We start from the raw sequence: 15,180 nt of genomic DNA, 5'->3' as shown, positions 1-15,180 counted from the left end.
AGCAAAAGAACTCAGGCACTGTCCCTGAGCTCAAACCCCATGACTGACACACACACAAAGAATAATCCTTTTCATACGCTCATTGACCATTTGTACATTATCTTTTTTTTTTTTTTTTGGTCGGTAGTGGGGCTTAAACTCTGGGCCTGGGCGCTGTCCCTCAGCTCTTCAGCTCAAGGGGAGTGCTTCACCACTTGAGCCACAGTGCCACTTCCAGTTTTCTAGTGGTTTATTGGAGATAAGAGTCTCACGGACTTTCCTGCCTGGGCTGGCTTTGAACTGTGATCCTCAGATCTCAGCCTCCTGAGTAGCTAGGATTACAGGTGTGAGCCACCAGAGCCCAGCTTTGTACATTATCTTTTTTTTTTTTTTTTGTTACGGTAGTGGGCCTGAACTCTGGGCCTGGGTGCTGTCCTTCAGCTCTTCAGCTCAAGGCTAGTGCTCTACCACCTGAGCCACAGCGCCACTTCCGGCTTTTTTTTTCTTTTTGCTTATGTGGTGCTGGGGAATCGAACCCAGGGCCTCAAGCATGCAAAGCAAGCGCTCTACCACTGAGCCACCTTCCCAGCCCTTTGTACATTATCTTTGAATCACTTTTTTTTGTCCTACTGGGGTTTGAACTCAGAACTTCACATTTGCTAGACAGGTGCTACTCAGCCATACTTTCAGCCTTTTTTATACTTTCTTGTTTTTTTATTTTTCAATGCTGATTATTTTATTTTTTGATTGATTGATTGATTGTTGCTTGTGGGGCTTGAACTCTGGGCCTAGGCATTGTCCCTGAGCTCTTCAGCTCAAGGCCAGTGCTCTACCACTTGAGCCACAATGCCACTTCTGGTTTTCTGAATGGTTTGTTGGAGATAAGAATCTCACAGACTTTCTTGCCAAGGCTGGCTTTGAACCACAATCCTGATATCTCAGCCTCCTGAGTAGCTAGGATTATAGGCATGAGCCATCAGCGCCCAAATGCTGATTATTTTTGAGATAGGGTCTCACTTCCTGCCTGGGTGAATGCCTGAGCCACAATCCACCTATTTTAGGTATCAACAACATGCCCAGCTTCTCCTATTGAGGTAGAGTCTCTCAGCTTTTCTACCAGGACAGTTTTGGAAGCTCGGTCCTACCACTGTCAGTATTCCAAGTAGCTAGGATGACAGGTGTATGCCACAGTACCCTACAGTATGTTGAGAAGGGGTTTTGTTTTGTTTTGTCTTGTCTTGCCTTGCCATATATCCCAGGTGGGCTTAGAACTTGCATTCTTCCTGCTTCGGCTTCCTAAATGCTGGGATTGCAAGCATGAGCCACCATGTGTGGTTAAAAAGGCTTTTTTTGTTGTGCTGGTACTGGAACTTGAACTCAGTGCCTTCAGCTCTTTTTTTTTTTTTTTTTCTTTTCCCCCAGTTCTGGGGCTGAACTCAGGGGTTGGGCACTGTCCCTGAGCTGCTTTTTCTCAGGACTAGCAAGCACTCTACCACTTGAGCCACAGCACCACTTCTGGCATTTTCTGTTTATGTGGTGCTAAGGAATCGAATCTAGGGCTTCATGCATGTTAGCCAAGCACTCTACCACTGAGCCATATTCCAAGCCACCTCCAGCTCTTACTTGGCTTTTTCACTCATGATTGGCAGTACCACTTAAGCCACACCTCCACTTCCAGCTTTTTGCTGATTAATTAAAGATAAGAGTCTCTGATTATCTTCCTGTGCTGACTGCTAAACAAGATCTTTAGATCTCCGCCTCCTCAGCTAGGATTACAAGGCATGAGCCACCTGCTTTGGGCTGAAGATATCTTAATAACATCAGCAAATAGAATTTGATAAGCAAACAAATAATGTGATGAGCAATTATGTAAAGAAATATAAAAGGCACTTGGGTAGTGTCAGAACTTCTTTTTTGGGGGGGGGGTTCGGTCATGTGGCCTGAACTCTGGGCCTGGGCGCTGTCCCTCAGCTCTTCAGCTCAAGGCTAGCGCTCTACCACTTGAGCCATAGCGCCACTTCCGGCTTTTTTTCTTTTTGCTTATGTGGTGCTGGGGAATTGAACCCAGGGCCTTAGGCATGCAAGGCAAGAACTCTACCACTGAGCCACCTTCCCAGCCCCAGTGTCAGAACTTCTTGAATAACAATTCACAAACTATATCCAGTGCTACTGTTGTTGCTTGATAGCTGTGAGCCTGTTGGCAAACAAGGTTTTTACTCCAATAGTAATTATTGATATTAATTCTCAGATCACACATTGTACTTCATAGTAAGAATAGAATTTATAGTATTATTAAGAAATGGTTAGGGCTGGGAAGGTGGCTCAGTGGTAGAGTGCTTGCCTTGCATGCATGAGGCCCTGGGTTCCATTGTTCAGCACCACATAAGTAGAAAAAGCCGGAAGTAGTGCTGTGGCTCAAGTGGTAGAGGGCTAACCTTGAGCTGAAGAGCTGAGGGACAGTGCCCAGGCCCAGAGTTCAGGCCCACAACTGACAAAAAAAAGAAAACAAAAAAGAAATGGTTAACATGTTAAGAGTATACCCCACCACAAGAAGCCTGATTGATAGTAAGGGCAGAGATCTGATACAGAATCAACAAGAATCACTGCAAGTGTTAGATAAGATATTAACATCATGAACTTAGTGGTATCAAAACTCAGTGTTGGTTCAAAGCATTGAACTGCTTCTAAGCGTCTAAGCTTATTGGCAGTTTCAGTGGGTCTGGGTCAGGCATCAAGCAGGGGGATCCAGCAGAAGCCTTAGGAATGGGATTTGAAGTTTGGAGTTCAGAGTTCAGGAACCAGATTAGTCTGATGACAGATTAGTGTCTGCCAATCTTGTGTTAGATAAACTTCCTTTTATGCAGTACAGGTGAGGGCTTTGTATTATTCCTGCATCTGGTATGTTGGATAAGGTCATGAGATTGGTTTTTCTGCTGCAGGTGTGATGTGCTTACAAATCCATGATTTTCTATTTTAGTTTGAAGTACATAGGTGGCAAACTTTCATTTGCATAAATAAATTACGTGTCAGTCTGTTCCATGGTTTGTGCTAGACTGATAGTTGTAGAGTCATTCTGTCTGGGCATTTTCACTCAAAATGGAGCAAAAGTGCTTATTTATAAGATGAGGTTGCTCAGGGCAAAGCCCAGCCTGAAAGCAATTGTTCTATGTCATATAGAATAACTTTGGAATAGGACACAGCCTAACATGGCATTTCTGTCAAGATTATTCACCAAAACAGCACAATCAGGCAGATGACCTGGAAATTCTAATTAGATGTTAGTAGGAATTTACAGTATTACAGTAGATGGGCAGGGTACCAGTGGCTCACGCCTAGCTACTCAGGAGGCTGACATCTGAGGATGGTGGTTCAAAGCCAACACAGGTAGGAAAGTCTGCAAGACCCTTACCTCCAATTAAGCACCAAAAAAGCTGAAAGTGAAGCTGTGTTTCAAGTGGCAGAGCACTAGGCTTGAGCAAAAGAAGCTCAGGGACAGCACAAAGGCCCTGAGCTCAAGCCCCAGCACCAGCACAAAAAAACAGGTAGAAGGTAGAATAATGGCATACTACTCCTCAGAAACGTTGTGACTGTTAAGTTTCCCCCATTTTTTTATATATTGCCTTATGAACTTCTTGCTGACCAAAACTAGCACAAAAAGAAAACCAGGTAGAAGGTAGAATAATGGCATACTACTCCTCAGAAATGTTGTGTCCTGTTAAGTTTCCCCCATTTTTTTATATATTGCCTTATGAACTTCTTGCTGACCAAAACTAGTTTATAGTTTTTATTCCTCTTCAGCTCTCTTGCTAGCTATATCTATTTCTGTGGTCTAGTTGTCAGAAGTACAGCCTACACAGTGAGCTATTTTGAAGAGTAAAATATTTTTATATGGCAAAAGTATAATAGGAAAGTAAGTTACAGAAAAATAAATTTCATGTTATTTGGATGTCTAGAGCAAACCTAAAACATCATTTTCTTACAAGTAGATTTTAATTTATCACTTCCTATTGAAACCTTAGAATATTGAGATATCATAGTCCCTTTTTCTTTCTCCTGAATCTTTGATTTTCTGGTCCACAAATGAATGTGGGAAAATGGGCTTTTGCCAAACTGGTTATGTAAGATATTTTTAGGTAAAAATAACCACTTTGGTATATGGGTCATATACTTCAATGGCATAATTATTTCCTCATTATAGACACATTTGATATTCTATAGGACTTTGAAATCCTTTGTCTTAATTGGTTTACAAGCTTTTGATATGTGTTACATTCTAACGAGTATAAGAGTTGAGAATTCATGTGTATGATAACATAAATATGAATTAGCCAGACTGATAAATCAATCAAAATCATACCCCTTTTATTTTTTTTAGCTCTGATCACTGTAGGCCTCTTTGGTTCCAGAACCATTACTCTCAATTTTTCTGACTCAATTTCCAACAAACTAATTTTAGCAATTCAGTATTTTGTCATACTTACATATTAAGTGCTACTCCCCAGTTCAAGGAAATACAGTTTTGTTTTTTTGAGAGGGGAGGAGGTAATGAGGAGTTGACTATTTATTTGGAAATAATCTAGATTTGTAACCTATAAAAATAATTAGCTGTATAGTTCATTTAACTTTATTAGCATATGGTTAGTATTGCACTTCAGATGACAGATGATCAAAGTTGTCTTAAACATGATTCAGTAATGTGTAGGTAGTCCCAATTCACAAAAGGTTTGAAGATTTACACAAAACTTCATCTCAAATTGAAAAATAACTTCTTTTCATTATATCCATTCACAGTTGTTTAGAACTTGTGTACTTTTTGTTGGTGGTGGTGGTTGTAGGTCTTGAACTCTGGGCCTGGATGCTGTCCCTGAGTTCTTCAGCTCAAGGCTAGTGCTTTACTACTTGAGCCATAGCACCACTTCCAGTTTTCTGGTGGTTAATTGGAGATAAGAGTCACATGGGGACTACAAATGTGGCTTAGTGGTAGAGTGCTTGCCTAGCATGCATGAAGCCCCAGGTTCGATTCCTCAGTACCACATACATAGAAAAAGCTGTAAGTGGCGTTGTGACTTAAGTGGTAGAGCACTAGCCTTGAGCTGAAGAGCTCAGGTACAGCATCCAGGCCCAGAGTTCAAGACGCACAACCGACAAACAAAAAAGAGTCTCATGGACTTTCCTGCATGGGCTGGCTTAGAACGGCAATCCTTAGATTTCAGCCTCCTGAGTAGCTAGGATTACAGGCATGAGCCACCAGCACCTCATTTGGATAAGCCGGTGCTGGTGGCTCACACCTGTAATCCTAGCTACTGAGGAGGCTGAGATCTGAGTATTGCAGTTCAAAAGCCAGCCCAAGCAGGAAGTCCATGAGACTCTTTTCTGAGTCTCTGAGTCACTTTGAGTCACTGAGTTCAAGCCCCATGACTGACAAAAAAAAAAAGAGAAAGAAATAGGATAAATAGAAATGAATGATTAGGGGTCCTATTGAAGGAATAAAGAACTTTTCAAATTTTTATGACAAATATAAAAATTTATAATCTATTTATTAAATATAATTCAACTGTGATATATACAATTATTTAAGTTATTAAAATGGCAAAGACAAAATGTGATATAGTGAATATTTTAAATACTATATGTGAAATTCATTGCTATGCTATTGTGTAGAATAATTTATAAAAATTATATGAAGTAGGTGTAAGCTACCTAAGGTCTTTATTATTTAATAGTAAACTTTATTTTTTATTTGAAGTCAGGGCTTTTTGCTTGCTAGGCAGGCACTCTATACATTGAAATACGACTCCAGCTCTTTTTGCTCTGTTTACTTTTAAGATAGGGTCTCACTTTTTTACCTTCATCTTCCTGCCATAGTTAAGATGACAGGTACAATGCACCATGCCTAGCTTTTACTGATGAAATGAGGATTCACAAACTTTTTTGTCAGGGTTGGCCTGTAATTATGATCCTCCATACCTCAGTATGCTGTGCAGTTTAATGACAGCAGCTTGCCAATACACCAGCTACTGGTTGAACTTATTGCCTAGTTTGGCCTCAAACCATAATCCTTCTGACCTCTGCCACTTGAATAGCTAGAATAACAAGTGTGAACCGTGCTATGTTGCTGTCCAGTTTGGCCTTAATCACCTGGGTTCAGGTGAATCTCCTGCCTTAGCCTTGCAAGTAGCTGGGACTACAGTTGTATGTACTGTACTGGGTTTGGTAGTAAACTTTATGTGAGGTTCCCTTTTTTGTAGATTCCACAATTTGCTCTTAAGGTTCTATCTCATTTTGGATAGTTTTTAAAGATCACTTTGTAGTCATAACCCTCCTTGAAAAATTTGGTAAAAACAGTGGATTCCTTTCCAGAAAAATACCAATTTTGTGTAGTTTTTATCTGTGATGAATCTCTTGAACGTTAACCTTGAATAATAGTTACTCCCTGAACTGCTTATTATAATGCTTACCTAATCTCACTTTCTAAAGTTGGTGTATTAAATTAGGGTTGACTTAGAATTTTCTTTTTCTTTTGCCAGTCCTGGGGCTTGAACTCAGGGCCTGGGCACTGTCCCTGAGCTTATTTAGCTCAAGGCTAGCACTCTACCACTTGAGTCACAGGGCTACTTCTGTCTTTTTCTGTGTATGGGGTGCTGAGGAATCGAATCCAGGCTTTATACATGCTAGGCAAGCACTCTACCACTGAGCCACCTTCCCAGCCCCTTCCCTCCTTTTTTTTTTTTTTTTTAAATTTTTTACAAACACTTTAAATGATAAGATATAAAATGTTTTAAAACTGCAGAACTTTAGTGGGATGAAGAATCAGGTTATTCCACTGTTATTTTAGAGCATGTTCTAACTGCTTTATAATAGCTGTAATACTTTACAGTCATTTGATATCTGTGACGTGTTACAGCTTCCATTATAAACTGTTATTGACATTAATGTGTAATTTTATGGCTAAAACTTCCAATGTACTATTTTCAATTTTTCTATTTATAATCCTCATTTGTTTGGGAAATGCATGATTTAATGACATATTTCCAAATCAGTGACTCTTTATTGACTTGGTTAAAAAAAAAAACAACAGAACTTTCTTTGGGCAGGTTCATTTCTCTTACTCATTTTTTTTTTTTTTTTTTGGTCGGTCGTGGGGCTTGAACTCTGGGCCTGGGCGCTGTCCCTCAGCTCTTCAGCTCAAGGCGAGTGCTCTACCACTTGAGCTACAGCGCCACTTCCGGTTTTCTGGTGGTTTATTGGAGATAGGAGTCTCATGGTCTTTCCTGCCCAGTCTGGCTTTGAACCGCGGTCCTCAGATCTCAGCCTCCTGAGTAGCTAGGATTACAGGCGTGAGCCACCAGCGCCCAGCATCTCTTACTCATTTTTAAAGTGTTTTAGAGTAAATCATTTAGTTAAAACTTTCTTCTTAATTACCTTTATTTGTAGGATGAACTTTCTGACGTTAGCCAAGGTGGATCTAAAGCCACCACACCAGCATCAATAACCAATTCAGATGTGTCAGCAATCCCTCCTGACACTCCATTAAAAGAAGATAATGAAGGACTTGTAAAGGGCACAGATACACTAAATAAATCAGATGTAAGCAAGCACATTGAAGTACAAGTAGCCCAAGAAACTAGGAATGTATCTACAGGTAAGTGACCCTGGTTTTTTATTTATTAGGAAAGTACCCAGTAAAACCACATGATATGTACTTTAGATGTATAAATAAGAGGCCACTTAATTGTGCTTAGTTGTAAATAAGCGTAAAAGAAGTAATGGTAGGGGCTGGGAAGGTAGCTCAGTGGTAGAGCGCTTGCCTTGCATGCCTGAGGCCCTGGGTTCAATTCCTCAGCACCACATAAGCAAAAAGAAAAAAGCCGGAAGTGGCACTGTGGCTCAAGTGGTAGAGCGCTAGCCTTGAGCTGAAGAGCTGAGGCACAGCACCCAGGCCCAGAGTTCAGGCCCCATGACCGGACCCAAAAAAAAAAACAAAAAAAGAAGTAATGGTTACATCTAGTTTTTGGAGAGAAAAAATGCTGGGTTCTGGGGAGTTAAGAGATCCTAAGTGGTAGAAAGGAAAATCCTTTCTTGTCTTCTACCATAGTATGATAGTCTTGCATATTCCACCTTCTTAGTTTTGTCTGCCTGCTTAAGACAGTGTCTCACTGTTATCTAGACTCGCTTTAAACTCCTGGGCTATTACTTCTAACTCAGCCTCCCAAGTAGCTGGGAGTATAAAAATTTGTGTGTGACCATGTCTAGCATCTCCCTTTAAATCAAATGAAAGCAGTGCCTTGGACACATTGTATTGCTTTTGTTTTTGGTTCCTAGTCTCTGTGTTTAACCATTATAACTGCATGTTGTCATTGTCTTTTACATTTTAAAACTACTCAGTTGACATATTTAAAACAATAAAAGCAGCAGGATTTTCATAATAGGATACTGTGTTATATATGTATTTTTTGTTTCATCATATTCTATTTTAGGCTCTGCTGAAAATGAAGAGAAATCAGAAGTTCAAGCAATCATTGAATCCACTCCTGAATTGGATATGGACAAAGATCTCAGTGGATATAAAGGTTCAAGGTACAGAAAATACAAGATTAAGACATTTTGTCTTTTCTTTTCTGTACTCTAGTGATAGCTAGAGTCTTTGACCAACAATATCAGTTCTTTCAAGATTTTATGTGTGTGTGTGTACATGTGCACAGCGTGCGTGCTGACGCTTGAACTCAGGACCTAGACATTGTCCCTGAGCTTTATTGCTCAAGACTAGAGCTCTATCACTTCTGGCTTTTTTTTTGTCGGTCGTGGGGCTTGAACTCTGGGCCTGGGCGTTGTCCCTCAGCTCTTCAGCTCAAGGCGAGCGCTCTACCACTTGAGCTACAGCGCCACTTCCGGTTTTCTGGTGGTTTATTGGAGATAGGAGTCTCACGGTCTTTCTTGCCCGGGCTGGCTTTGAACAGCGATCCTCAGATCTCAGCCTCCTGAGTAGCTAGGATTACAGGCGTGAGCCACCAGCGCCCGGCTCACTTCTGGCTTTTAAAGCTCCACTTCTGGCTTTTTTGTTTTTTAATCAGTCATGGGGCTTGAACTCAGGGCATAGGCACTGTTCCTGAGCTCTTTAACTCAAGGCTAGTTCTTTACTACTTTGAGCTACAACTCCACTTGGAGTTTTCTGGTGGTTATTTGGCAATAAGAATCTCACACAGGGCTGGGAAGGTGGCTCAGTGGTAGAGTGCTTGCCTTGCATGCCTGAGGCCCTGGGTTTGATTCCTCAGCACCACATAAGCAAAAAGAAAAAAAAAAAAAAAGAATCTCACACAAACTTTCCTGGCCAGGCTGGCTTTGAACTATGATCCTTGAATCTCAGTCGAATCTCAGTATCCTGAGTAGTTAGGATTACAGGCATGAGCCACTGTACCTGGCAACAAGATCAGTCATTATGTCTTATTGAAAAAATGTTGGTATTAGAATTCCTTTCTTTTTCTCTCTCTCTCTCTTTTTTTTTTTCCAGAGTTGAGGGGATGGTAACTGGGATTTGAACTTCAGGGCCTCATACTAGCTAGGCAGGTGCTCTACTACTGAGCCATACTTCCATCCCCTATCCTTCCAATTTCTGTACATTGTTCATAGTTTGAATTTTGGGGGCGATTACCCTTGCAGCAATTGGGAAGATATGGAAAGATGGTATCTTGTTTATATTGCTACAACAATACCTGAGACAGGATTATTTATTTATTTTTTATTTTTATTTTTTTGGTCCCGTTGTGGGGCCTGAACTCTGGGCCTGGGTGCTGTCCCTCAGCTTCTCAGCTCAAGGCTAGCGCTCTACCACTTGAGCCACAGCACCACTTCCGGCTTTTTTCTTTTTGCTTATGTGGTGCTGAGGAATCGAACCCAGGGCCTCATGCATGCAAGGCAAGCACTCTACCACTGAGCCACCTACCCAGCCCCGACAGGATTATTTATGAGTAACAGATTTATTTCCTCAGTGTTGTGGAGGCTAGAAAGTTAAGAATCAAGGCTCTGGTTCGATTGGTTGTCTCATGATAGCTCTTCTTTGTTTCCAAAAAGCAAAGGCAAAAGGACAAGACAGTAGTGCTGTATGAAATTTCCTTCCTTCTTCCCTTCCCTTCTCTCTTTCCCTCTTTTCCTCTTTGCCAGTTTCTTTTCCTTTTCCTTCTCCCCTCCCTCCCTCCTTCCTTTCTTTCTTCCTCCCTTCCCTCCTCCCCTTCCCTCCCTCCCTCCTCTTCCCTCCCTCCCTCCCTCCCTCCCTCCTTCTCTTCCTCCCTTCCTCCCTTCCTTCCTTCCTTCCCTTTCTTTCTTTCTTTCTTTCTTTCTTTCTTTCTTTCTTTCTTTCTTTCTTTCTTTCTTTCTTTCTTTCTTTCTTTCTTTCTTCTTCCTTCCCTTCCCTTTCTTTCTTTCTTTCTTTCTTTCTTTCTTTCTTTCTTTCTTTCTTTCTTTCTTTCTTTCTTTCTTTCTTTCTTTCTTTCTTTCTTTCTTTCTTTCTTTCTTTCTTTCTTTCTTTTCCTTCCCTTCCCTTTCTTTCTTCTTTCTTTCTTTCTTTCTTTCTTTCTTTCTTTCTTTCTTTCTTTCTTTCTTTCTTTCTTTCTTTCTTTCTTTCTTTCTTTCTTTCTTTCTTTCTTTCTTTCTTTCTTTCTTTCTTCTTTCGCTTGAACTCATGGCCTAGGCACTATCTGTGAGCACTTTTGCTCAAAGCTAGCACTGTACCACTTTGAGTCACAGCTCTTCCAGTTTCCTGGTGGTTAATTGGAGACAAGTCTCATGTACTTTTCTGCCCCAATAGCTTTGAGCTGCAATCCTTAGATCTCAGCTGCCTTAGTACTAGGATTATAGTCATAAGCTATGGTGCCCAGCCTAAGGTTTCTTTTATAATGGTCTTCATCCTATACTAATGAGAAGCCCTCTTAATGATGTCATATTAGCAGCACCTAATTTTGAAGGGGATGTGTTCAAAACATAGCAAATGAAGGAAAAGATGCCTAAGAGTAATTTGAGGAAACAAGAGTGAGGGAAACAACAATTTGAGAAAACTTTGTTCCTTCCCCCAGATAGGGAAAGAATGTAATTTTTTTTCCCTTCAGAACTGTAAGAATCTATTCTAGGGCTGGGAAGGTGGCTCAGTGGTAGAGTGCTTGCCTTGCATGCATGAGGCCCTGGGGTTGATTCCTCAGCACCACATAAGCAGAAAAAGCTAGAAGTGGTGCTGTGGCTCAAGTGGTAGAACGCTATCCTTGAGCTTAAGAGCTGAGGGACAGCACCCAGGCCCAGAGTTCAGGCCCCATGACCAAGGGGGGAAAAAAGAATCTAATTATTCTAAGAAATAAATCTAATAATGGTGTCTCAAGCCTGTAATCTTAGCTACTTGGAAGGTGGAGACCACTGGGGCATTGCAGTTCAATGGCCAAACATAAAATGTTGGAGATACTCCATCTCAACCAATGGCTGGCTGAGCCTGATCATGCCCTTATTATCCCAGCTATGAGGGAAGTTCAGTGCCTGGGCAGAGTTGTATATGCTTGCCATCCTAGTGGCACAGGGAAGCACAAGTAGGAGAATCACAGCTCCAGGCTAGGGTGGGCATAAAGTGAGACCCTGCCTTGAAAATAGCTACCACAAAATGGGGAGTAGAGGTGTGCTCAAGTGGTAGAGTGCTGCTTAGCAACTATGAGTGCTGCTCCCCCCAAAATATTTTTTAATATAGAAAGCAGGAGGAGAATAAATAGATACAATCTTAATTAGGGTTATCTGAAATTTGTTGATGTTCAAGAATGTCAGACAGGAGCTATTGAATATCTTCCATATATTAGATAATTAATAATTACTACAAAACACCTGCCGTGTATTAGTTTCTTCTTTTTCTTTCTTTCTTTTTTTTTCTTTTTTGCTGGTCCTGGGGCTTGAACTCAGCACCTGGATGCTGTCCCTGAGCTTAATATACCTAAATCATTTCACTCACTTCCTGCCTTAGTCATCTTTTTCATTGATAATTGCCTTTTTTGTTGTTGTTAATGGTGGTGGTGGGGCTTGAACTCAGTTGGGCTCTGCCTCTGAGCTCTTTTGCTCAAGGCTAGCACTCTACCACTTTGAGCCATGACACCACTTCCATATAATTGACTTTGTGAAAGGGTTTTAATAGGACATTTTTGGGGTATAGTGTTCTTGAGCCAATTACTAGATATTGTCAAATTACCTTTTTTTTTTAATTGAGATTAGGGGGCTGGGAAGGTGGCTCAGTGGTAGAGCGCTTGCCTTGCATGCCTGAGGCCCAGGGTTCGATTCCTCAGCACCATATAAGAAAAAAGCCGGAAGTGGCGCTGTGGCTCAAATGGTAGAGCATTAGCCTTGAGCTGAAGAACTGAGGGACAGTGCCCAGGCCCAGAGTTCAGGCCCGACGACCAGACCAAAAAAAAAAAAAATCTTAAAATTGAGATTAGGTGATTACATAAATTTCATATATTTCACAGGATTGTGGAATAGTGATACTTAGTTAAAGTCACAAACACATTTTAACCTTCATAAGACAACTTGTCCTTATCATGGTCTATAAAGTTTGTGACTTCTATGAGCTTTGAGCTATTTCTTCCACATCAGGTGATATTTACATTTCTTCCCTTTTGCTTAGTGTAAGCTGTTCTCTCTTATCCTCTCATTCCTTTCCTCCCATCGCTGCCTTTGAGTGGCTTCGTTCATTTTCATCAATGTCCAGTGCAGCTGATGGGCCCCTCTGTTGTATGTTTTCCCGTTTCCCTCTGATCTGTCAAATTTTCTTTAAAGAAAAATTTTCAAGAGCCATTCTAATTTATTCCAGTCAGCATAAAGCATTATAGTTAAGGTCACGGATTCTGAAACTAAATTGCCTAGGTTTGAATCCTATTTATTTCATTCTTTTTGCTGGATGATCTTAGCAAATGTCTTAAGCTCTTTAGCTTCTTAGCTATAAAATTGGGGAAATAGTAACACCTGCTTTGTGGTGCATTTGTGAGGGTAAATTAATAAAGAATGTGACCAGGACTAGTGTCTGGTATGATGTCAGATACTGGCCATTATTGTTTGTGTTTGCTGGGATTCTGAAGAAAAACATGCTGTGATTAAGAAAGTTGTCTTTGCAGTTGCATGGGAATTTCTTAGGGAACCTTTAAGAAATCAATTTATTTTATTTGTTTTTGTTTTTTTTGTTTTGTTTTTTGGGTCCGGTCGTGGGGCCTGAACTCTGGGCCTGGGCACTGTCCCTCAGCTCTTCAGCTCAAGGCTAGTGCTCTACCACTTGAGCCATAGAGCCACTTTTGGCTTTTTTCTTTTTTCTTATGTGGTGCTGAGGAATTGAACCCAGGGCCTCAGGCATGCAAGGCAAACGCTCTACCGCTGAGCCACCTTCCCAGCCCCTGAGAAATGTTTTAAATTGATACTTTATTCTAAGTGAAAACTGTAAGAAAGAAATAATGTTTCTTGGCCTGTTGTATAAAAAAATATGACCAAAAATGTCTAATTTGTTGTTTTTGTCTTGTCATTTTTGTTACACAGCACTCCCACCAAAGGCATAGAGAATAAAGCTTTTGATCGCAATACAGAGTCTCTCTTTGAAGAACTGTCTTCAGCTGGCTCAGGTCTCATTGGAGATGTGGATGAAGGAGCAGATTTACTAGGTATGGCAGCCTGTCTGGAGAAGTGTTGTACTATTTTAAAAAGAAATTTCTTTCATGATTTCATTCAGAATGTTCCCATCTGCCTTTATTAGAAGAGTTATTGCCCCTTTAGGAAATTACTGAGATCCCAAAAGTTCTAAAATGAAAGCATCTTCACATGTGAATATGCCTATAAATACACTCAGATTAGTATTTTGAATTCATATAACACAATTTATGCAACTTCTGCTATATTCTGAAGATATATTTACACATATGGAACACAGTAGTGTGGGAAGGGGGAGGGAAGAGATGTAAGATTGATAGTTCCTAGCTTAAATAAATCTTACTGAATTCTATTGACAGTAAAATAACCACTTATAACACTTAAGAGTTTTTGTTTTGTTTTGTTTCATTTTTACCTTTTACCTTTTGTTTTACCTTATAATATTATGTGTTGCTTAAGTTACATATAATCATTTTAAAGTTTGTGGAGGTATAAGCTCAGAGGTACAGGTTCAATATTAGTTACCCCATACACACATCCCCTCAAAAAAGTTTTTATGGCTGGAAAGGTGGCTCAGTGGTAGAGTGCTTGCCTTGCATGCATGAGGCCCTGGGTTCGATTCCTCAGCACCACATAAGCAGAAAAACCTGGAAGTGGCTCTGGCTCAAGTGGTAGAGCTAGTCTTGAGCTGAAGAGCTGAGGGACAGTGTCCAGGCCCAGAGTTCAGACCCCACGACCAACCCCCCCCCCCAAAAAAAAATTGTTTTCATTGTCAAACACATAATTTGAAAAGAACACTGTATTTGACTTTTCCACTATAAATTTATCTGGTGATCTTTGCCAAATATTTTAGCCTTTCTGGCCTATAATTTCTTTGTCACTGAACTAACTGGATTATGGTTCAGGGTCCACCCAAACTGTGCCTTGCAAGCCAAATCCAGTGATCTCCTTTGTGTGGTAGTAAAGTTTAATTGAAAAGCACCCTCCCTTCCCATTTGTTTACATCCTATCTATGATTACTTTGATCAAACAACAGAGTTGAGTAGTTTATAGCAGAGATGATAAGGCCCAGTATTTGTCATCCTGCCCACTAAAAGCAAGCTTCCCAGTCCTGGCTCTAGGTAATCCTTAAGGTTCCTTTCATCAATAATTATATGATTTTGTCTCATATTAATTAGATTTTCTTCTCTCTATCTTGAGAATTTTTGCAGTATTTAGATTTGAACTTAGGGCCTCACACTTGCTAGGCAGGCCTTCTATTACTTGAGCTATGCCTTCAACCTTTTTTGCTTCTATTTCTTTTGAAGTAGTTTCTTGCTTTTTGCTCCAGCTAGCCTGGAGCTCAGTCCTCCTATTTATACTTCCCACCACAGCTGTAGTGGCAGGTGCATACAGCTTTTAGTGGTTGAAATGGAGGTCTTACATACTTATTACCTGGGCTGGCTTCACACCATGATCCTCCCAATTTTAGCCTCCTGAGTAGCATGAGCCACCAAGTCTTGCCATGTGCATTAGGTTTCACATGTTGTGTTTATTGGTTTGTTTTTTGTAGAA

General features: G+C 40.6%; 1 protein-coding gene across 11 annotated transcripts in view; it reads left to right on the top strand.

Annotated features, from left to right (window-relative positions):
• Spag9 (sperm associated antigen 9) overlaps positions 1-15,180 on the top strand; it is a 131,650-nt gene that overhangs the window by 68,188 nt on the left and 48,282 nt on the right. For all 11 annotated transcript variants that reach the window (XM_070028385.1, XM_070028384.1, XM_070028382.1 and 8 more), the window contains 3 exons: positions 7,414-7,621; positions 8,457-8,556; positions 13,519-13,640. In XM_070028385.1, coding sequence (XP_069884486.1) covers positions 7,414-7,621; positions 8,457-8,556; positions 13,519-13,640 — 430 coding nt within the window. The remainder of the gene's footprint in view (positions 1-7,413; positions 7,622-8,456; positions 8,557-13,518; positions 13,641-15,180) is intronic.

This window comes from Dipodomys merriami, unplaced genomic scaffold, assembly GCF_024711535.1.
Source record: "Dipodomys merriami isolate MVZ:Mamm:240054 unplaced genomic scaffold, mDipMer1.0.p SCAF_19, whole genome shotgun sequence".
Classification (NCBI taxonomy): domain Eukaryota; kingdom Metazoa; phylum Chordata; class Mammalia; order Rodentia; family Heteromyidae; genus Dipodomys; species Dipodomys merriami.
The sequence above is the reverse complement of the archived record's forward strand: the minus strand, read 5'-3'. Positions and strand labels throughout refer to the sequence as shown.